The sequence below is a fragment of the Camellia sinensis genome, chromosome 15 (genome assembly GCF_055761805.1).
Source record: "Camellia sinensis isolate YWXY chromosome 15, ASM5576180v1, whole genome shotgun sequence".
In the NCBI taxonomy this organism is placed as follows: Eukaryota; Viridiplantae; Streptophyta; class Magnoliopsida; order Ericales; family Theaceae; genus Camellia; species Camellia sinensis.
Genome location: NC_138975.1, coordinates 84,148,103 through 84,172,768, shown reverse-complemented (window position 1 = coordinate 84,172,768; position 24,666 = coordinate 84,148,103). Strand labels below are relative to the sequence as shown.

General features: G+C 34.1%; 1 protein-coding gene across 1 annotated transcript in view; it reads right to left on the bottom strand.

Moving 5' to 3' along the window:
* Positions 1 to 4,414: 4,414 nt before the first annotated feature.
* The window catches only part of HDA6 (histone deacetylase 6), a 30,305-nt gene continuing 10,053 nt past the window's right edge, over positions 4,415 to 24,666 (bottom strand). Inside the window, exons 4-6 of the mRNA XM_028198649.2 lie at positions 7,356 to 7,446; positions 7,118 to 7,257; positions 4,415 to 4,930 (exon numbers count right to left, since the gene is read on the bottom strand). Of these exons, the coding sequence (XP_028054450.1) occupies positions 4,873 to 4,930; positions 7,118 to 7,257; positions 7,356 to 7,446 (289 nt within the window). The 3' untranslated portion in view covers positions 4,415 to 4,872. The remainder of the gene's footprint in view (positions 4,931 to 7,117; positions 7,258 to 7,355; positions 7,447 to 24,666) is intronic.

Here is a 24,666-nt window from a genome sequence, read left to right as displayed (position 1 = left end):
TTTCAAAATTGTGTTTGAGCTTCAAACTCAACTCCAAGGCTCCAAACTCATGCATGTCTTGTCCATTTGTGTATAAACACTCCCAAAAACATACATTTAAAGATAACTTCAACCCATAACTCAAAATTCCATGAATTCAACAAAATTCAACCTTGAACTTCATGTATGTAGACTCATCTTTTATATCTTGCACTTTTAAGCTTTTAAACTTAGAATTTGACTTCAAAACATGACAATTCATGCATGCGTGTAAGACACAATTTCCAATTCAACATAGATTACATGATTCATGCTCAAAATTGAGGATCCATTCCAAATTCACGTATGCATGTATGAGTTAGTTCTACATTCATCAATCTTACTTCAGTTTCTTTAATTGAGCTCATTAATCTCTTGAATTCACAAATTGCATGACTTAAGCTCATGAATTAAGGTTCAATCACTCACCTATGAACTTCAATTTAGCTCAAACTAGCAAGAACTAGAGCTAATCTTCCCAATTCTTGAATTTCCTTCCAAATTCTTCCAATTTTGCTGATCTCTCTCTAAAATCAAAGTCTCTCTCTCTCTCTCTCTCTATAGAATTTTGAGTTCAAAATATGTCTCTTCACTTAACTCTAAACTTAACTCATCATATATATACTCTTGATTAGCTTAGGCTAATTAAACATGATTAAGACTAATCAACTTCACCTAAATTAAATCAATTTAATCTAATTAATTTGATTTGAATTAATTTTTAATTAAATTTCACCATAGGCTCTAAAAATCATGCTAATCATAATGATGCGGTCAATTATGGTTTTTGTCGCCTCTACGGCTCTCAATTTCAAATTATAACAAGAAATAGAACAGATTTCTCTATGGTGGACAGATATAAATTTAAAAACACATATAATCACATAATCACAAGCATAATTGGGGGTTAACAGTATAACACAAAATAGGGTTATCACAAAAAGAAAACAAAAGAAAATCAAAAGACAAAAGCCTCATGCGTGAGGCATCCTTGGCTGAGTCCACAAAGACTCGGTATTTCTCCACAAGTTTGCTAAGGCTGAACATCTAGTTGCTCACCTACATATATATATATATATATATATATATAACAGAGTGAGCGAAAACCCAGTGAATAACATTAGAGTAAAGGGGTTATATGAATGAGTTCTAATGTTTAAGTAAAATCATACTCATTGTAATAATTTCGTATCATAACAGAATGACATTGTGTCTAACAGATAACAAAACGACCTCGGCTCCAACGTATAACAAATGTACAGAACATAACAATCATATCTTAATAGAATGACCTCAGCTCCAATCATTTACAACTGTATAATGACCATTTGGTCAACTCATAATAGATATTTGGAATTATCAAATATTCGGAATGACCTTACGTCTATTTCAAATATACAGAACGACCTTGGGTCCATTTCAAATATACAGAACACCTTCGGTCCATCATACACATTCGTGTCACATTAATCACATTTACAGATATCATGTTGATCGGGCGGATATAAACTCATTCACACTTGCAAAATCATAAGTTTGGGAAAGTTACCTCATTAGGATATTCAGAAAATAGAGTAAATAAGAAAATATATTTACTAAGATAATACTCACAATGATTCGATTGTTGATTCATCCTTATGAATGATCCTACACAATTCATAAACACATATACAAATTGGATCACAAGGCTTATTCAATCCGTTCATTAACTTGTTCAATTCTATTAGGCTTCTTTCTAACTCTTTAATTTATTTAGAATGCTCAATTCATGCTAAGAATGAATGAGAACAATATTGTGAACAAAATATGACTTTTTAAAATATGCTAAAATAGGGTATTTCACTCGAGTGCAACGTTGGTCACTCGAGCGAATCACTTGGTCTGCAAAAGTGTTGGCTGGTCTGAATCTAGGCTTGATGGTCGCTTGAGCCAAGGAACAAGATAGAAGGTGGTCGCTCAAGCAGTATCTTGGTCACTCGAGCCAACTACCAATGTCTACAATAATACTAGATGCATGTAATGTGTGCTCGAGCAAAGAACTTAATCGCCCAAGCGATGAAGATGAATTCTGAGTTTTCCAAATTAAATAAAAGTGTACCTACTCATTCTTAAAAGCAAAATTCATGTAAGACTTGTCCGAAACTTGAAAACATGTAATTAAAGATAAACACTTGATGATTTACAAATCTTATGCTCAAAACTTCATGAATTTACCAAAATTAAACCTTAATTCTTCATGCATGTCTATACCTTAACTCCTTTTCTTTCTTTTCAACACATGCTCTTTAACTTATATATTCATGAAATTCAACCTTCAAAATCAATGATGCATGTATGAGATAGTTTCAAAACTCAACATGGATAATAAATTCATGATCAAATATGAAGAATCTTTAACAAAATCATGCATGCATGAATGTCTAAACTTCCAATTCATCATCATTAAGCTTATTACTTGTGTTTAATCTCAACTTCTCCAAGAACTCATTAATTAAATAGCTCAAGTACATGAATTAGGGATTTAATTCTTACCTAGAGTTTTGAATTAGGCTTAATCTAGCAAACTATTGATCTACTCTTCACAATTCTTCAATCTACCAAGCAATTCTTCAAGTTGTGCTCATTCTCTTTCTAAAAATGAACTCTCTCTCTCAATCTAGAACTCTTCTCCAACAGATTTTGAGCTCAAAATAAGCTAATTTACTTCACTTAACCATATATATACAAGTAATTAGATTATGGTATTAAGTAGGTTTAAGCATTAATTAATCACACTTAATTCTAATAGTTTAATCTAATTAATTTAAATTGAATTAAATTCTAATCAAACTTTTCATTAGGCTCTAAAAATTATGTTATTCACAATAAACTAATCAATTTTGGTTTCTAACACCATTAAAACCTTCAATTTCAGATTATAATATAAATTTCAACAGATATTCATATGTTCAACAGATATGAAGTCAAAAAACACATTAATCACATAATTAACATTCAAATTTACACCTAACACATAATACATACATAATTTAAAAAATAAAAAAAAAATTAAAAATATAATAAGTGACGGGATTATCACACTTTGTTAGACCCACTTATTTGAGAAATCTTCAAGCAAGTCTTGCTTCCTCATTGCAAGTCAAATAATTAACATTCTCAACTTATTGCTATTTGTACTTTTCATTAGAAAAGTCTTTTGCTGCAAGAGAGGGAATTGCACTTTGGCCGAACATGTCCCTTGCACAAGCTAACACAATGCTCCCAGTACTTTGGTGCTGAGGGTGTATCCGCATTGTTTCCAAGGACACTTCAAGATGGGTGTCATGTCCATGCCAACACGTATCAGACATCAACATCTCGCAGACATGCGTGCTCACAAGTTAGACACAACACATGGCATGTCAAAGTTTTATACTATGTTTGGTTGGAGAATTTGAAAAAGAATTTAAAAAAAGAAATAAAAAATAAAAGTAAAATGTTAATAAAACATACTTATATTTCAACTAGTTTCACACATCTTTTCTCTTTTCCTTTATAAATCCCTTCCCAAATCCCTCAACCAAACATAACGTTAAATTATTCTTTTACAGGATTTGTTGAGGACACGTCACACACACGTATATCTTATATTTAGACTCCATAAATTAACTTGATAGACCCGTATGAAAAGTTATTAAATATTCTTAAATTTTTTAACATGATAATGATAAATTTATAAATAATTTTCTAAAAAATTTATTAACATATACATCAAAAGTATACGTTAATAAAATCCAATAACTAACTACATAGCCAATTACAGAAATTTATAGCTTAAGTAATCTCGAGTGAAGGGCTGTAATGTAACGTCCAATGTGTATGACCAGGTCCATCACTATTGATTGATTCTATATGGTATGATGCGGTCCTATGTTTGAGAAGTCTCTACATGAAAAGATCCAACAATAATTGGGAAACCCTCAAAGCAATTGAATAATGGTAAAACAATCATTTCATGATCTCCTTCATTTTATAGTTGTAATATAAGATTTTCTTCACATCTAATTACATTTACTACAATTATTTTAGAACTGTTCCACTAAAAATCTATGCCCATACTAGTTCTCCCATTTGGGACAGCTGTTACAAAAAGAATTATCATAACCAGAGAGACAGGAAGATAGAGGGAACTGAATTTCTTTTTTGTTTTTACGGTGAATAGCAGAGCATCCAAAATCCTGTAATTTGATCCCACAATTGTCTCATAATTTCTACTTTCTCAAGCCTAGATTGCACTCTCTTTTCAAAAATAGGTCACTCTAAACCATTTGCCCAAAAATAGCAAAATCTTGTAACTAAAATGATAAGGAATTTCACATTCTCTGATTCTAAAATTGGAAGCAAGCAGAGCATAAAGTGCTGAAATGTGTTTTTTTTTTTTGGCTCTTCGAACAGGGGACCCTGCCCTCCTTAACTGCTGTTGAAATGTTGTTTTTTTCCACATACGTTACAGGCTTGTTCTAGATGAAACAATTCAAAAGACAAAAATAACATATTTTGGCATCAAATGAAGACTGAGAACCCATTTGATTCCATAAAAGAAATCAATCAACATTGAAATATGTAGAAGATCAAGCTTAGTTCATCATCATCATCATCGTAGCTTCTTTGCCGCACGAAACAAGTATGGATATCCTTTCCTCTACTGGCTGGAAGTGTTGAATTGGTTCAGGAAAAATGGCGGGGGAAGAAAAGAGTTCTCAGTAACTAGACACCTCATAAGTAACTACTCTAATGCCTTATATAATGATCTAGAAAAATCCACTGTGCAGCGCAACCCCCCAAAGGGAGGACCAGTCTGGGCGTTCATCTGTATCAGGATGGCGGATATGCCTCTGTCATATTCTCTTCTTTGATTCCATCTGCAATATCCCTGAGTCACAAAACAAAACTTCAACTCAGGTATAATGAAAAAGAAAACACGAGGCAGGCCCCCCCCCCCCGGGGCAGATAATTAACTTCAATCAAATTTCTCTCCATTTGAAGAACTACCAAAATATGAGATAAAATAAAATAAAACAATATACAAGTGGTGAAGTGGCGAGTTCTGAAACCATTGCTCTACTCCGTCACATATCTATAATTCAAAACAGGAACATCTATGTGCGTCTGTGTAGCTGCCTTCTCCATGGGGAGCCTTGTCATGGGCTAAGCCTTGAGAGAGATGTTTTCATAAGAACATCATAAAGTAAATTCTATTCAGATCCAAGCTTCACAAAAGCATAACACGGATTCGGCTTATTGGAAAAAGTTGTCATAAAAAGAGGTCCTAAAACCTTTTAGGTAGTGTTTGATAAGGCTAAAAACTGAAGATTGAAAATTGAATGTTGAATTTTTTAACCTCAAAAGTTGTTTGATAAAAATTTAAGTACTAAACTAAAAATAAGTTGTTTGATATGTATAAGATCAAATTTGAAATTTGTTATTTTCAAATTGTAGATTTCAACTTTTATATTATGATAATGGTGGTGATGGTGTGGTGGTGGTGGCATGGTAGCAATAACAATTATAGTGGCAATAAAATGATGGTGTTGCTTATGGTAACAATAATAATGGTGATGAAAGTGGTGGTGGTGGTAGTGGTGGTGGTGATGGCAACGGCATGGTGGTGATGGTGATGGTGATGGTGATGGTGATGGTTATGGTGGCGGCGGCGGCGGCGGCGGCGGCAACCGTGCTGGTGCTGGTGGTGGCGGTGGAGGTGGTAGTGGCAGTGGCGTGGTCGTGGTGGTGGCAGTGGCAGTGGCAGTGGCAGTAGCAATGGTGGTGATGGGGATGATAGTAGCGAAAGCGATGATGGTAGTGGCATGATGGTAGCGGTGGCGGTGGCATTGGCATGATGGTGGTAGTGGAGGTGGTAGTAAGTTTATAATAGTGTTATGAAGCACAGATACCTCTCTGAGGGCTTGTACCAATGTCAGACATGTATCGGACACGGACACGCGCCAGACACGCGATGGACACATGTTCAACACGCAACTGAGAGTGTCCCAATTTTTCTATAATTTTTTTTTGCAACCGGACACGTTCTGGACACCTTTGAGATCAATTTCACAATTTATGGAACTTCTGTGGGGTCAATTTGTAAAAAAACAAAAACAAAACAATATGTGCCCTAAATCGAGTTAGAATAGAGGAAAAAGAGAGGAGAACAGAAGAACAAAAGAGAGAGAGGAGGCCTAGTCGTTCGTCGTCGTCGACTGTTATCTAAGGTACACATCTAAGGTACACATTCGCCTCTTTTTCTTCGTTCTTCTTCGATCTCCTTCTTCTTCTCCGATGTTGTTTCTGTCTCAGTCGATGTCTCTCTCTCTCTCTATCTATCATTGTCTCTCTGTCTCCGATCTTCTTCGATCTATTTTTTTTTCTTTTTTATTTTTTCTTTTATGTGGTCAGTGACAGTGGAAGTCTCTCTCTCTCTTCTATTTTTTTTTTTCTAATTTCATTTTATATTTTTTTCTCATTATGCCTCTGTTATAATTTTTTTTTTTGATAAAAAAATAAAAAAATAAAAAATGAGTCTGTTATAATTTTAATAGCGTTATTTTGTATTTTTTTTATTACCTTTGAATAATTTTTTTATAATTTTATTTATGATATAATAAATAAAATTAATTATATATATTAAACGTGTCCCCAGTGTATCGTGTCCCATATTTTTTGAAAATTTACGTGTCCACGTATCCATGTCGTGTCGCGTGTCCATGCTTCATATTAATAGTGCATATCGATACTTATATTTAGTATTTATAAATTCAGTCAGAATTAAGTAAATTTCATATGATTTAAAATTTTCTTAAGTTTTAGCCTACATTTTAAGAAGTGCTTAAATTTCTAAATCATATCAATTGTGGTTATCAAATAGGCTTAATTGATAATCACTTAATACATTCAGTTTAAGTGTTAAATCAAGTTATCAAACACCCCCGTACTAACACACTTTTTAACATGTCTTAATGAACATAATAAGCTGGTCTTGCAAACAGAATGGTATTTTTCCTTTCTGATGGAATGAAAAGTTATCCAATCATTGTTTTGCGTAAGCAACACAAAAGCTTACCTCATTTCAGCATTTGCAATGGGGCGAGGATTAAAGTTCAAGCTCTGATGTCGAGGCTTCTCATCTTCATCAGCATCAGACTCATAATCCTCACCATTCCATATGCGTTGTTTTGGTCTTCGATCCATATGTTCTACCACCTATACATAAAATCCTCAAATGAGATTGATATAAATTAGGGCAAAATGATCAAGTATGCAGAAGAACAATCCAGGTTGTTGGGCCATCAGTTACCAACCTCTTCCGGAACTTGTGTAGTCGGAGGTGTCGTTTGAAATGATACACTGGGTGCATGTGGCAATCTGGAAAGTTGCTCAAGTAGCATGGTCCTACAATAATTATATAAGTCCAATATTCATGTCAAACACAATTTACTTGATAGCTATACACAGTTAAACCATGAAAAAAAAGAAAAAACCATATGGATTCATCAATCAATTCCAATGGTATCTAGTCAATAAAACATCAAATCCCACAGAGAAAGAGAGAGAGAGAGAGTGCCTAAGCAACTGATGCAAAGCTAACAAGCATATATAAGCACATGTTACCTTGACGAACCTTTGAGTGCATCTCAACAGTCTATTACCATCATGAATGATAAAACAATACCTAAAAAATGGAAGGAGAAACTACATAACAGCAAGAAGAAAAAGAAACCCATAATGGTGTGTTAAAAGACCAACGGTCAATAAGGCCTGATGTAGGACGATTTGGGACATCAGCAACAGTGGATTTTTGGTGTTAAATTTAATGGGATTTATGGCTGAAATTGCAATAAAGCATAGGGGACAAGTAGGACTTGTTTAGGGTAATAAATGAGTAAAAGTTAAGCATAAAAAGATGAGATTCTGGCACTGTTTAGGGACTGTTTTAGGAGCTGTTAAAGTGCAGAAAAATATGAGAGGGAATAAAGGAGAAGATGGGTATAGGAATCACTCCTACAATTCTTTTGGTGGCACACCTATGGTTTGATTGCGTCACACAATCCATAAGAAAGCTTTAAAACTCTTAAAAATCTCTAAAATATTAGCTCTATTAAATTATAAACATCACTCCCTCCGTCCCAAAATATTAGTCCCTTATTTCATTTTTCATTGTCTCAAAATATTAGTCCCCTCTCCAAAATCAATAAATTAAATAATATGAATTTACTATTTGGCCTTTTTTTTTTTAAATTCATTAATAACACAAAGTACAATTATGACAATTGATATTCATTAAAAAATATACTATCAAAGGGTAATTTTGGAAAATTAATATTTTTTAAATGTAATAATTGCACTATAAAAAAAGTTGGATTCCCCAAAAGGGACTATTATTTTGGGATGGAGGGAGTACATGGTTTTATATAGAAATAAGAGACTTCTTAAACCAACTAGAATCAAAAAAGAAAACTATGAATTATTTTGACTTCCAAAACCAATTTAAGGAAAAATAAGAAATGTAAATAAAACTCAATTAAATAAATTGACTTACAAGACAATTCATGGGCGACACATGTCGCAAATATGAAAATTACCAAACTACCCCTGACCTAAAAATATTGAAAAACATAAAAAATAATCATAAAATAAGACTAGTGATACTAGAAACATAATTACATAAGATTCCGATCAGTTTCTCTTTGAAATCATGCTAATGTCCAAATATCACTTCTTTGAATTTAGCCTTCCTTGAACTTCTTATATTTGCATCACGGAGGTTACCAGAAAAGAGAGTTTTCGACAATAAAAGCAAATGCTAAGTTTTTCAAAGAATAATTAAGGGAAGGCAACAGTTGAAGAGGGGATAAATCTCTCTTCTATAGGGCTGCACAGAATCCAATCTACCCATCCGATCCGGACGGCATGCGGCAATCTCAAAAATAGGTTTGGTTGGCCACAGATTGAGGATTTTTTTTGGTTTCGGGTCAGGTGTCGGGAAGAGTAATGAAACCCGATATACCCAAAATGACTCGAATATTATTGCCACAAAACCTTAGCCTTCCACATGTCACTATCTCATTGGCGCCTATAGATTACACATTTCTCATTTGCTGGCTTTGTGAAAATAGCTAAAAGGTACCATCTCTCTCTAAGTTTCTCATCTTCATCGACAATTTCACCACACCTAAGGACCGCCTAGGCCCAAGGCTCATCAAGTCACAGTTAGTGCACTTCAGAACATCTCAAGCCAAGTGATGTAAAACAAGTCTCATAAAGGCACACGAAACGTGCGCTTTAGGCTTAGGCTCAAGGTGCACAACTTGTACGCTTCTTTTAAAACGATTGTTTATTACAATTACAACCATTGATTTCACTTCAGGGATTAAACCCCTAAACATTCATTGCAACCTAACACTTTTTTAGTCCTAACTACAAAAAAAATGTCAGCTAGATAGAGCTTTCTCTTCGACAAGATTAAGAGTTTTCATTCTTCTTCTTCTTCTTCTTCTTCTTCTTCTTCTTCTTCTTCTTCATCTCCTTTATGTCCTTGTCCTTCTCTATACTTATCTTGTTCAAAACTTCAACCTCATCATTGTTTTCAATTGTTTATGATTTATGAGTTAGATGTTTATGTTTATGTTTATGTAAACCTTGCATTTTTTGTCTATGATAAAATATTAGCATTTGTTGGTATTTATGTTTTAAAATATTTAATATTCCATTTTACTTATGTTGAATCTTTAATTATTTGCTTATATTAAACTATCTATTTATTTTTTTTGTCACACATGAGCCCCACTTCAACTAAGCTCGTGCCTTACCTTGCTAGGAAACCTTGGCGCTGCAATGTTATGTTACCTAGAATATGAATCGTTAACATGGTATGCAACATGCTTTATATTGTGGTACAATAGGGGTAGACTTACATAGTTTACATTATAAGAATTTAAAGTACTTCTAGTATAAAATAATTTTTTTAACAATTAAACATCCAATAAAATGTGTCTTTTTTCAAATTAATCATGTAGCAACACACATTGTGACCTATTTTTGACATGTCATGTGAAAACTTCACTCTCTTTAGATTTTAGTTTATTATATTTGATAAAAGAAAATATATTGAAAAAAAAAGTTGAGATCATTTTGGATCGATAAATTTATTGTTTAGAAACGAAAAACGAAATCTCTTCAGTCTTTGGATGCCGCTATGTCTACTTTTGCCTCCACCACCTTTGTCGTTGCTACGCATAGCCAAAAGCCCTCAAAGTAAAACCTTGAACCCCTCGGGTCTCTGCTGCTTCAGCGATACCTATTGCCTTTAATAATGCTAAACCTAGGCTATATGCTCATTACTTGCAATATTTTTCCCTCCATTCTATTATTTTTTAGCTCAAGGATGGGGTATTATGGGGATGGATCGTAATTGCTAAAGTTCAAACCCTACACTCCATATCGCTGCATTCAAAATCTCAAATTGGTTCCATAAAACCCAATGCCCCTTCACAATTCACAAGAGGCCATGGCCAATAAAGAAGACAATGCCCCTCTCTTCAGGCCTTCTTTATACCATCTCTTCAGACTTTGGACACCACTACGTCCACTTTCGCCTCCGCTACCCTTGTTCGTCGTTGCTATGGCATAACCAAAGCCCCTTAAAAGTGAAACCCTAACCCCCTCAGGCCTCTGCTTTTCCTCGCTACAATGATCGGAGATTAGATCTCCCTCTCTAACCCCTTCCCCTCATCTCTATCTCTCATCACCCCCACTAAAAGTCCCCCTTTGAAATTAATTTTTGGGTTTGAAACGTGATATTGAAGTTTGAACGGCCTTTTTTTGTTGATGAAAGATGTTGAAGAACTCTGAAAGATGCTAAAGCATATATATATATATATATATATTTTGGGTTCTTGAAGGATGTTGAAGGGATTGGGGGAAAAAAGATGAGTGAAATGGTGACGACTCCAATCTGAGATGATCAGTTCAGGTGTTAGGTATACAGTGAACTAGACCTAACATATAAATACCCCTACATCTCTAGCTTCTCCTGAAAAGAAGCTAAATTTGAACATAAAAGAAAACGGAATGCGCAAAAATTATCTTAAAAAGAATTTGATCTTCACCAAACATAATTTCACTCACTTGACAATATTATGTAGATCAGACCCATTAAAAATATAATGTATCTTAATTATAATCCATAAGGAAATGCCCTTGATTCGAACTTCTTAATATCACAAGTCCCATTTAGACAGAGTAGCGGGAATTGTCATTTTTTTTTTTCTTTTTTTTTTGAACCAGATTATTTATCTATGTTGTCTACATACCCAAGTAATGATTTCAAGCTAAACATAGTTCGAATTTTAAAATTTGATTTGAAGTATTTGATTTTGTGAATGGAATGGGTTGCCTACATATCTTTAGTCAAAAAGTCCAAATGAAATTGATAACAAGTTTAGATCAGACCAAAATCAAGTCAACCATAGTTCTTAGAAAAAATTTAGCTTTGATATAAATGAGTGAGTGAACCGACATTTAATTTGGTTCAACATTTGTGTTCACAAAGAAGATGACTACGCCCATTCAAATGTTCACCTAAATTAATTATTGGGTCATTCACCCATTCAAATCAATACCCCAAGTTTTATTCTTGAACTACACATACCTTAAAGAAGAGATTTGAGGTTTAAATTCTGGAAGACATCAAGCTAGGTAATTCACCATATTTTAATATTTTTATCCCCAGTATAGTAATCTAAACATTATTGTTAGGACTCAGTGCAGTACTCTGTTAGGAAATCCAGCTTGACAAACATCTTTTTGATGTAATGCATCTTTCAATTGTGTTGAGAATAATCATAGTCTCTAATCCAACCCACTCTGGCTTTAGATCCAATCAAGTTAACCAGTCAAGCAGTTAATTACCACTCGAGCGAATAGAGAGTGGTCATCAAGCAGTGAATCACACCTTGCAGGATCTCAGAGTTATTTTCCAGAGTACCGCATGGTTGCATAAACCATTCAACCAGTGGTGGGATGGCTCAAGGGATATATGTAGGTAGATTCTCTCACAACCGCATTTCAGTGATCAGATCTGGTTCTCAGCTCTTAGTTTCTCTGTGGATGTGTGAGAACAGAGCATGAGAGTTCTAGAGTGATTCGTGCTTATTCCTCGAAGAATTAAGAGTGATATATTGATCATTAAGTCATGGATTGAAGATCGTCACTGGGATTGGTTTCAAAAGCACTACCAAGTGTAGATCTCTTCGGTAGATTCCAAAGATTCGAGCCTCGATCTTCGGTGGATTTCGAAGTCGGCTCACCGTTGTGAATTCGGCATCGGAGAAGCAATTCCTTGGTAAAGATGGATTTGAAAGTGGCACAAGGGATTCCTTGTCTTCATAGTGGCTTGTTTTGTGATTGTTGACCCGTGTCTTTTTTAATTTTTTATCACAATTGGAGTTTTTCCACGTTTAATCTTGCTTGTCCTGAAATTAACTTAGATTTAACTAAGTTCATATTAAATTACGTTAGATCTAATCATGATTCAGTAAATTGTTCGATTGATTGAGAAATCGGTGAAATTGAATCCAACATACAAATCAACGAATCTTAAGCAAGTGATTTTTTGATTATTTTATTGGAATTTGGTTATAGGTATAAAACCCAACTTCTAATAATATGAAATGTAAGGATGAGTTCATTAAGAAACAGCCCAAGTACATGGCCAGCGTACAATCTTTTTATGAAAAACAAAAAACATAATTACTTTGGAAGCCAAAATCCTCCTAGGGTACCTGACACTGATATCCATGGGAATACAAGTTTCAAAAGGATATCATCTAACTTTGTGGTTTGAAATATCATGTTATAATCTTATGAAATGCTCATCATTAAGCAAACAGGTGCCTTCCATTCCATCTGCACACGCAATCCACAAATACATGAACCATCTAACGGAATGACAAGCTCTTAATAGTTGTCCCTAAGCGCAAGGCAAGACCATTGTGTACAAAAGGAGGAAAGGAAAATCCACATTCCTACCTCGAGAACTAGCTCACACCTCAAACATAACATGATAAAACTATTCACGACATCTTTTGCACACAGAATGCTTGTCAAGAACTCACCTCCTTAGTCAAATGACTGCAGTCAATATCTTATTTGCACAACAGTCCTAAAACAAAAATAATAAAAATAATAACAAAATAATAATTCTATGCATCTTACTAGATTACTACGTATATTTGTTTGTGCACATCAAAGTGTGAAGATTTTTTTCCAAAGATGCCTACAAACCAAAAACATTCACTGTCTTTCTAACCATTCTACCAAATAAAGCTCATCAAAAAGGAGTTCGCCTCTCTAATTTTTAATCTGACGCAACAAATATTACCTCTAACATATAACTTCCCTGGTATTTTCCCCACTGTTGCCTCTTTACTTGGGGCAATTATAAAAGATTAATGAAGATCCAACTTTGAAGGAAATACTAATGACTGCCCATTGGTTGGTCATTTGTCTCAACAAACAAAAAGGGAAGAGAAATCTGTGAAAAGTGTATAGACTATAGAGATGTGTAAAAGTGTTTTAGAATATGTAAAAAGTGCATTGGGATTCTAACTATTTTGGCATTATCTCTACCTTAAAAGGTAAAGTACTGTTACAGAGGCTTATGCCTTTCTTCTTCTGTTTACGAGTACAGCAGCTTATGCATTTATAATTTACTTGGCAAAAAAGTATCATTAATTGATGATTAATCAGTCGCATGTAAAAGAAATGAGATTAAAACTTTCATAAGCCATCATTAAACATTTGCTCACCATTTAACAATGTACTATTAAGTTTCCTTCAACAAAAACTTACTCTTATCATTCAATAATTGATAACTGACCCGAGTAACAATATGTTAAAAAGAGGAACACAGGCATCTATTTACAGAAAATCAAGTTCCATTACACATCCATCCCTTAATGCCCCTCCACCACCACCTCACCAGAAAAAGAAAAAAAGGAATAAGGCTGGAAAGGCGGGAGTGTTGAAAATAGACTGGAACAACTTAACCTCTTTTGCTTCATACAGCTATTATATTTGAAATCGAACTTACAAGAGATGCTACTGCAATTACATAGGCTTTGGAATCCGTGTTAAAAAATGTATGAATGAATACTTAAGAATGCTATACTCTACCATCAGAGAGAGAAATTGTGATGCAATCCTTAAGACACTCGAGGAAAAGCAAATTCAAAGATGCAACGAATCAGGGAATTTGGCTCACATTTAAGACTAAAACCACACGGAAACCTACATAATATGATTTTGAGTCATTTTAAGTCTTATGTATGTTTTATTTGAGTTTTTCTAATTGGATCAGTTTTATAAAGTTTTTAAATGTTTTTTAAGTTTGGGAGTATTATAGTAATTTGCAGAATTTCTGGATGTGAGTTAGCGGGTTGCCCATGGGAAGTCTTGTTAGTCGAATTATTTAATTGATTTTTGTTTATGTTTTTTATTTGGTCTTAAATTGGTTTTGAAAGTCAAAGTAGTTTTAGTAGTTTCTTTTTTCTTTGTTCTGGTTGGAATAGGAAGTCTTTAAAGTTTATATAATGCCATTTAATGCTTCTAATTGAATAGAGTTAATATTTTAGAGAAGGAAAATGTTTGAGACCCTCAAAAAGTAACCACAATTCTACCAACAATGATATGGCAGGATATGTGTCAACTTTTGATTTATTACACGCCCAACTCCCATGCCACATCATTGTGGGTAAATTTGTGGGTATAAATGTGTGGGTCTGCAACATTATTCTTTAGAGAATTTCAAGAACTTTGAAACTTTCTTATGGATTGTGTGATACAATCAAAACCCTAAGTGTGATGCCTAAGGGATTCTAGGAGCTATGAAGCATGAACGTCTCTCTGGAGGTCACGTACGAGTGTCCTACATGTGTCAGACACGAACACGTGACAGACATGTTGGGACACGCTGTGGACACTTAGGGACATGCTAGGGACACGTTGAGGACTAGTTTTTGCAAAAAAAAATAATTTTTTTACTAAAATAACATACCTAAAGTTGATAAATTTGATAAAATTAAATATTTGACATAAATTACATATTAAATATTTAAAAATATGATATATAATAAATATATAAAATTATATTTTTTGCATGTGTCCCCAGCTTGTCTTGCATTTTTTGAAAATTTGCGCGTCCGTACATCTGTGTCCTGTCCATGCTTAGTCTAGGAGTGATTCCTAGAACTATCTTCTTCTCTTTTTTCTTCTATGCGCATATACCCTAGGCCTGTGTACTTTTATACTTGAACACTTAAAAACTCAAGGCCAAATTTTCTCCAACCAAAGAAGAATGAAGCAGAGTAAAATAAGTTCAAGGAATGCTAAATTCAAAGAAGTAATGATTATTGAACATTGGCATGATTTCAAAGAGAAATCGATAGGGGAACCTTATGTAATTATGTTTCTATTTTATGGTTATTTTATGTTTTCAAGAGTTTTTAATGGACTGTAGGGGTCGCCCATGGATTGTTTTGTAGGTCAACTTATTTAATTAGTTTTTATTTGTGTTTCTTATTTAGTCTTAGACAAGTTTTGGAGGTCAAATATTAGTATTTGCCTATTTTGAAGTCCTAGTTGGAAAAGGAAGTCTCCAAGTCTCTATAAAGTCATGTAATGCTTCTAATTCAACAGAGTTGATATTTTATAGTATTTTCACAGCTTCGGAGCCTCTTTGGATTTATGTGATACCTAAGGGATTCTAAGAGTGATTCCTAGAACTATTTCTTCTTCTTTCTTCTTTTTTGTTTCAGTTTACTGTTCACAGATCCTAAACAGCCATGTTGTGATCCGGTTTATCAATCCTAAACCTAGTTCATTCCATTCATTAATTGAAGTCCTAAAATTCTTATTGATTTTCAGCTTTAACCCACCATAAAACTCCACAAAAATTCAGCTCCAAAGTTCTTACAACACTATCCCTATCTATCGTATAACACTCCTTATTCCTTGAACTAGTGAGATTGCTCTTCACACTCTTATTATTGTAGTTGGAGCCTCTTTGATTCATTTTAGAATATTGATTGAGGTGGTATGATAATGGTAAAGTATGATTGAACCAAAAACATTGATTCGGATAATTGTCCTATGAGCAGTCTTCACTCTTTTACCTTTTTTCTCTTTCCACACTTCGAATCTGAATGTGAGGCTAGAACCAATGGAAAGCTTGTTTTCGGGGCATTGATTTAGACACAAGAACGGCCCAAAACGGTGTCCAGACGAGAGAGTTATGCCTGTTTGAAATTTGAGTACCTGTGCTGGAAGCAAGTCCGCTCGAGCGAACTTTTGACAGCTCGAGCGGATTTCGCGAATTTCAGAGATTCTGGGAGCTTTCTTTCACCACTCGAGCCAAGTTTTGACCGCTTGAGCGGTTTGTTCGAAATTAGGCACTTTAAAGTGAGTTTTTGGCCTATACTTTTCATTCTTTCTTCCTCTCTTTTCTCCCTCTCCTCCATACCCAAAACCCTAGGCCTCCAAACCTTGATTTCTTCTACTTTTATCAAAGATTCATCCTAGATTTTGCAAGATAAGCAAAGAGGAAGTGAAGACCAACATATCTACTGATTTAATCGCTTTACCTTCGAAGTTCTCTTTAGATATTCATCTTCTTGTCTTCACTCTTGAGGTAAGGGTACTTCTAACTTGATATATTTATGATTTGAGATATAAATGTGATATTTCTGAGTTATAATAATGTATGGGATGATTTTGTGATATAATGTGGATTTGATGAATAAAAATGGGGTTTTACTTCATGTTTTGAAAAAGTTTATGCATATCCTTCTTGATTATTGTTAGAAATGGTGAATATGGACTCTTTATGTGTAAAGGAAGGGAAAGCTCCAATTTTTCCAAAAATCCTAGTTTTCAAATTTGATTTAATAATGGGTTTGGCCAAATTGACTCTTAAATCTTGAAATTGGGTGAAGGATTATGGAAATGGTGTTGAGGTACGAGATTTTTGAAGCTATTTGGGTATATGTATTGAGATTGATAAATGTTGAGATTGAGGAAATTGTGAGATTGGAGAAATCTTTTGGTTGTTGATACTATTAATGTTGTTGTGAATTGAACAAACCTTAGGGAAAATTTATTTGAAAACTCATGCATCATATGCAACATAATTTCTCTTGTGATCTTACAATTTTGTGGATATTTGGAAAGTGTTGGAAGGGGGGGTAAATAGCATAGGAGTCCGGGTAGTTGAGTCGGGTTTTCGTAATGGATTGTGCGTTGTATTTGGTACCCGCGCAGGGAGTCAAGGTGCCCAATTGCCATGTCTTATGCATATTGCCAAATGAATGTGGGAAAGATTTTTGGGTGTCCACGAGCCTGCCGTTTATAGAGTCGGCGAATGTGGAAAAACTTAATTTTAAGTGTCCACAAGCCTACCGTTTATAGAGTCAGCAAATGTAAAAAACGTGATTTTGGATGTCCACAAGCCCGCCGTTTCAAAAATCGACGAAAGTGGAGAGAGAGATTTTGGGTGCCCATCGCCCCGGTGTTATTAGAGTCTGCAAATGTGGGAATATTTTATGTATATAAATCTATATATCTATGTGTGGTTTTACGACTCTTACTTGGGGCGTCATAACGTATTTACTACCCCATGGTTGTAGATAAGACTTTGAATGAAAATTCATGCATTGAACATTTTTGTTTTAAAAAAGAGAATATGGATTTTATCCTGACAAGTGCATGGCATGATCATATGCATTTTGATTATTTATATGTCTTGTTAATAGTATTTCCTACTGGACATTAACTCACTCTAACTAACAACATTTCAAGAATTGACGGCGTGACACTGCCCAAGTGACAAGGCAGTGAAGATTTTGAATGGAGCACGTGGGCTCATTGAATGTTATTTGTTGAAGCTCCGAGCTAATGTATGTTGAGACTAAATGTCCGCCTTTTGTGTAACCAAGGGATCAACCTTGAAACTTTGTACGCCATTAGGGCATCTTTACTTTTAATTTCTTTAATTTTGTGAACAATAACTTGTATTGTGCACATAAGATGTAATAGCTTCATATAGTACATTGAGAACGAGATTTACTAAATGAGAAATAATATTTTTCTTAAAGCACTACCTTACGAGAAATGGATTTATTTGATGGAAACCGGTGAATATTTAATAAAAATTGACTATATAAAAATTTATAATATTTGGGACGTTACATATCCTACATCAAATTGATATCATAATAGTCATCAACAATTGCACAAAACCAATAAAAAATAAGGTTAGCCCAAAATCCATCTTGATTCTAGAAGTTGATTGCTAAGTGGCAAAGACACAGACACGTTGATTTCTGAAAAAATGCAGGACACGACATGCTTGGGACACAAATTTTATACTTTTACAAATTTATTATGTCATAAATGACTAATTTATTCAAAGATGATAAAAAAAAATTATGTAATATAACACTAACTACATTAAAAGGTTATACTTTTCATAACTTAAATATCAAGATATTCATTCATGTAACAATTACATTCTAAAAAATAGAAAACAATTTTAAAACACTATAATACACATGATGTATTCATCTTATTAATATTTCAAAACATATTTAGAATGCATAAGTTGTGTTTTGAAGAATGCATAATATTGTTATTATGAATATATTCATTACATAGGACGTGTTGAGAGTTTTTACGAAGTGTTGCCCAAGTGTCCATGAAGTGTCGATAAAGTGTCCAATATTATAAATATGATTTTTTAATTAAGACACGTTGGAGAAGTGTCGGACACACATTTAGGAGTGTCCAAAGAGTGTTTAGGAGTCTCAGAAGAGCATCGGCGTCAGACATGTCGAACATGACACTTCCTCTGTTGTAGTGTCCATGTTTTTTAGGTTGATTGGATAATGGCACAATATATGTAAACAAACAACATTTCATAATAATTTTCTTATATTATATAAAAATAAAATATAATAAAGGAAGGAAAAGATGTGAATGGACAAGGAAGAAGCATTTAAAGGAAATTATGATCAATATTCAATTAAGTCTTAAAATTCATTGAATTTTGTTTTAGAAATCAACAGTAGACATGTTCCTCAATTGATTAAGGCCAAGGGTTCATCCCACTGAAGTATGATAGTGATCTTCTCAAGACAAGATGTAAGATCCAGTGATATAAAACAATCATATTTAAAATATGCAAGTTCAAAAAGCATAATGATGAAAAAGAGGGCTCAAAATTGAAATTTTGTTTCCAACCTTTTAAAGAAGATTTTATTATGTAGACTCTACCACAAAGAACTAGACATCATATTCTATACTGGGTTCGTCCTTCTTACACTCCAATGCTCAAACCAAACACAATCCAACTATAACTGAGTTGTATGTTAAAAGCCCAAATTTAAACAATATCTTTTACGTGCCCACCCAAAATAGGTTCTACGACCTCTCGCTGCCGCAAAACTTGCAGTATTACATAGACTACCAGTGAAAAACATTACCGAGAATGAATAGACATTTTCAAGTTAACAGCACAAGATAATCAACAACACAGTTTCAAATTGTTCTGCCACAGCAACAAACACACGCACAACCAAAAAATAACTCAGAGAGAGAGAGAGAGAGAGAGAGAACATAAACTACAACCAAGATGAAACAAGCAAAAGACAATGGTCATTGAACAATTGTTTAAACATGCTCCTTAATGACAGCAAGGTTATTAAAATGCCTCTGACGGGGTAATTAATGTCAGTAACATAGCAAAGCCAACTTATGTGAGCGGCACAAAAGTACTGTAGGAATCTTACTGCTAATTTTATTTTATCTTTTGATAAATAGAATCCTACCACTAATTTTACCAACAATTCTACAGACCACAAGTTTCCAATGATGAGAAGAACTTTCTGGGGTGCAGACCAGAAGGCTCCTCCTTCCTCTTATATCTTAGATAGTCCTCGTGTTCCTCTTTTAAAACCAAGATGTTTTGTGACTCTATGGTAAGGAGGTAAGATTGAGTGATTGTAAAAGGAGTTGTAGGGAAAAGGTTAACCTGATTTTCATTTAGTTCAGAAAGCTTGCCAACCTATTTTATGTTGATTTTCAAAATACCCGTTTCAATCATTAAGATTTCTTTGGGTGGTATGCCAGACAAATTCAAGTAGAACACAAGGGATTGGAAGGTTGATTGCACTCCTACGATTGTGGGTGGTTTAGTTCTTATGAACCAAGCACTTCTGTTTATTTAAAGGGAAATTAAGCAAAAACCCCTCCATTGGACCCTTGTTTGGTGAAAATGACAGCCTAATTTATTTTGCTTCATAAACCTCCTAAGGAGAGGAAGCGCATAATTGAGTAAGGACAAAGTAAAATATCATTTTTTTTTCTTGAACAATATTGCCAGAATAACACATTATTGTGAACCAGAGTAACATGTTATTGTGAGACAAAGTAACATGTTACTGTCAAATAGAGTAACATGTTATTGTTTACATCAATTTCGAACAAAATAATTATTTTTATTTTTTTATTTTTTTTAGAAATTTCATAATCAACATGGATCTTATTTGATAAATCTTGATGTGAGGATTCTAAAAATACTAATTTTATTAAAAACCGACATCTAGATCAAAAGTTAAATTATTTTAAAGTTTAATATTTTGGTAATAGTGGTATATGTTGGATTTTTCAAGGAAAACTTATTTTTCTTGTCCTTAATGCATTAAAGTTTTATTATGAGGGGGCTTTGACTAAATCCCCCTTGTTTAAATGGCTACGTAGTTTTACTTCACATTGGGAGCCCCATGGAAACCAATTGCTTGAAAGTATAGAAGGAATAGTGAAGGGTAGCGGTGAAAGGTTGTTTCAGAAGTTATGGTGTGGGCATTTAGAAGGCCAGCATGAAAGGACTTGAGTGATTTGTGATGCAGCTACCATTGAAGAACAAAAAAAAATCAGGTTAAAATTTCAAGAGATTGTAGGGATAGAGGTGCCCCTAATGGAAGCATTTTCACTTTTTTCAAAAATTTTGATGGAGAAATTTAAGTTCCGTGGGAATGAGAAGAAATGCATTAGATTTGTTTTAAGCAGATTTCATAATTATTGGAGTGTCATTTTGTTCTTCAAAAAACTACTTGCCAAAAAAAATATTTTCTTACCAGCTCACATAACCCAAGGTGTGGACAATTTCATGCCCTTTATTTGGTGAAATACCATTTGGGTGCTTTGTCTAACACAGACGAGATTCAAAATTCCTATACAGTGATATTCTTGCTCCATGGCAAGGGATACGTCTTTGACACTCAAATCACCTAAATACTAGAAGCATGTCAATTCCAAATAGATGAATTCCATGCAAGAAGGCTACTGGGTATGTGTAGACACCCCATTTTGACCGACCGTTAAAACTTAGGTGCTTGAAATGCTTCCCGATGATGAAAGGTATCATAATTTCAACCTTTGAGATGCTTAAAATTGTTAGAGCTGCTATACTATCATTTTTATGCCAAAAACTATTTTTAGCCAAAATTACCGTTTTTAGGCTCGTCTTGAGAGCCTATTTTCACTTAGGAAAAGTCAAAATTGAAAATGTCTATTTCACACAAAATTGTAGCCATTCGAATTAGCTTCCCAACACCACTTGATTTGCCTCAATCCGATATCGGACGAGAGATATACCCAAAATACGAAAGTGTCGCGGAGATGTGAGGCAACACATCCCACCGACACCCAGAATTTTTTTTAAGTTGCTATTTCTTCGGGAGGCGCAAGGCGAATGCGATGAGGCAACCCTAGGACGACCTAGGGTGTTCTCCAAGCATTCCCTAAGCCTATAAATACAACCCCTCATCCCCTCTTTGAAAGAATTGAAGTTTTGGCCAACTTTAAGTGAGTTTTAAGAGAGAATAGCCACCTCCCTTCCACCCAAACCCTAAACTCCGAAAATAACAAACCCTACAGCAGCTTTAGCAATTAAAAGAGATCTAAGGTTTGAAGAAAAACATCCATAGCCTTGCCAAAGCTTGAGGGAAGCATTCAAGCATGTTTTACTTGCTTTGTAGTTGTGTTCTTCGGTTTGTTTCAAACCAGCGAGTTTCTGTTTCTCTTTAATTTCAGTACCTTTTAATTCATGTTTTCATTATTAGATCATGGTTAGGGTACTAGTTCATCATAACCATATAGGACATTTTTTTGGTTTGTTTTGCATGTTTAAATGAATGTTTATTAGGAGCATGTTAGGGTTAGTTTAATCTTGATATTATCATGCATATAGCCCGGTTTAATCATCATATAATATTCTGCACATTTATTTTTATGTGTTAGTTGCTTTATTTGCATTAAATCATGTTAGTAGTTCTTAAACCGGGCTTAGGTTTGCATTGTGTGTGTTTAGTTGCGTGTTTAGGTTCATGTGTATTATTTAATTCATATCATTCATGTTGGGCGCTTTGCGGTGGAATCCAGGTGAGTCCTCTTTTCATAGCATGTTGCTTGTTGGGTGCATTGCTCTTCAAATAATTCAATTTATGTGTTTTTGATGATCAATTGAGTGTTTTGAATGCCTTTTCACATATTGTTTGAGTTGGGTTATGTTTATGATCATATGATATTTAAGCCATCTTTTTGTAAGAAAATCATTGTTTTGTGGAAAATTGATTTGATTGTATTCATTAATCGAACTTGAATGATGTGTATTTTATTCAATCACCTAGTTGTTAGGTTTAGTAAATGAATTAGGGTTAACAATGAATTTTGTGGAATAATTAATTATTTAATCTCATAAAATAAAAGGTTAATAGAGGCCAATCACTTGATTGGGCAAGAGGGGGCGCATCAATTAATAACCTTCCCCTCTTGTACCTAAGTTCCTGAACCGAGATATTTGCTTGTGATGGACTTGTGCCTGTACTTAGTTTTCATTGTTACAGGTTTCTTAATTGCCCTAAAATTAAGTGGCGACTCTCGAATATAAGTTGGTACAACATTGGGTGGAAACGCGCCTTATACCCAAAAAGGCATGGCATCCACAATGCGTAGATCATTAACACCTAACATGGTATATAAATATTTAGGCTTTTGTATTCTGTACTTCCTCAAATGGCCATTGATTTGCTTACAGGTAGGCAGATTGACACTAAAATAAGAAAAATAGGAGAGCACCTACATAACGTCACACATATCTTCTCATTGTTATTTCTGGAAAGCCCTTTTTTCTTATAAGAATTTTTAAGGATTCAAGTGTTGGGCTTTGTTAGCTTGATTTCTGGAACAAGCCCTTATTTCTGGAAAGCCCTATTGCCTTTTTTTCCTTTGTCAACAAAATCTTCTTCGTTCATGATAAAATAGAGAAACATTACCCCTATTCCAAGGCATTTAAGCACAATGAACATGTAAAAACATCAATTGAAGCCACCATCACAACTGTTAGGCATGAGAACTTAAACCGAAAATCAAGATCATCACAAGAAACAGTCAATACCAAGAATGCAGTATGCAATGATCTACTGGCTCAAGTACACAATGAAACACATGGAAACACAAAAACTTTATAAACTTGCTATTAACCCCATAACTACTTGTTAAAAGAAATTAACATATTGGCCCCTCAAAACAATATAATTTTATTTTGATCCCTTCAAAATCAAAAAAAAATTACCTTTACCCCTCCAAAATCAAAAAGTCATGTCATAAAAATCAATAATTTACCTTTACCCTTCCACTGCACACAAAAAGTCATTATAAAAAATATGAAGAAGGGAAAAGATAGTGGCCCCAAAAGCTCTCCCATAATACATTTTTATATTATAAAATTGTAATACATCTCATGTAAGTTTACATGCTTAGTCTTTAGCATAATTACCTAACAAGAAGTGATAATCTGATCGAAATGTGACCTTGGGTTGTGAGCTTGAAAGTCCAAGATGAGCTCCAAAGACTGGTACCACCCAAACACTGATTCACAGACATTTGTAATCTACCTAAGCTCTATTTTGTAAGATTGGTTTTGGGGGGGAAAGTAAAGAAAAGAAAAACTCAAACTCCAGCTGACTCGTAATGCTGGTCATCCTTGCTTCCTACAAGTGGAAAGGGAGAATCTACAAGGAATTATCGGTTTCCCATTTACTGATGGTCCAAACTCTTCTTGGCTCATGAGCATTGCCAATTTGCTATATATAAAATTGATTTGACATTGATGCAAAACACAAAATGTATTCAACATCACCAGATATTTTAGTGTATTGCTAAACATTTTTATCATCAGAGGCATCGTAACCTATTAATCAGGGGTGTCACTCGAACCCATTGAAGGAAAGGGGAAAAAATATATTAAATAAATGTTGGCATTTTAGAAAAAAAGTCAGCACAATTGACTCCACAAAAAAGATAGTTTTGAACCCCTGGATTTCAATTCCATTCGTTTGAACACACCATATAAAAGTTTAGGATTTGTTTGATAACGTTTATATTTATAAGCTATTGCTTATATTTATAAAAATCTTAAAAATTATAAACAAAAACTCATTTGGTGTCTATTTTCATTTTCAAAAAATAGAAAACATTACAAAATTTATTAAAATTTTT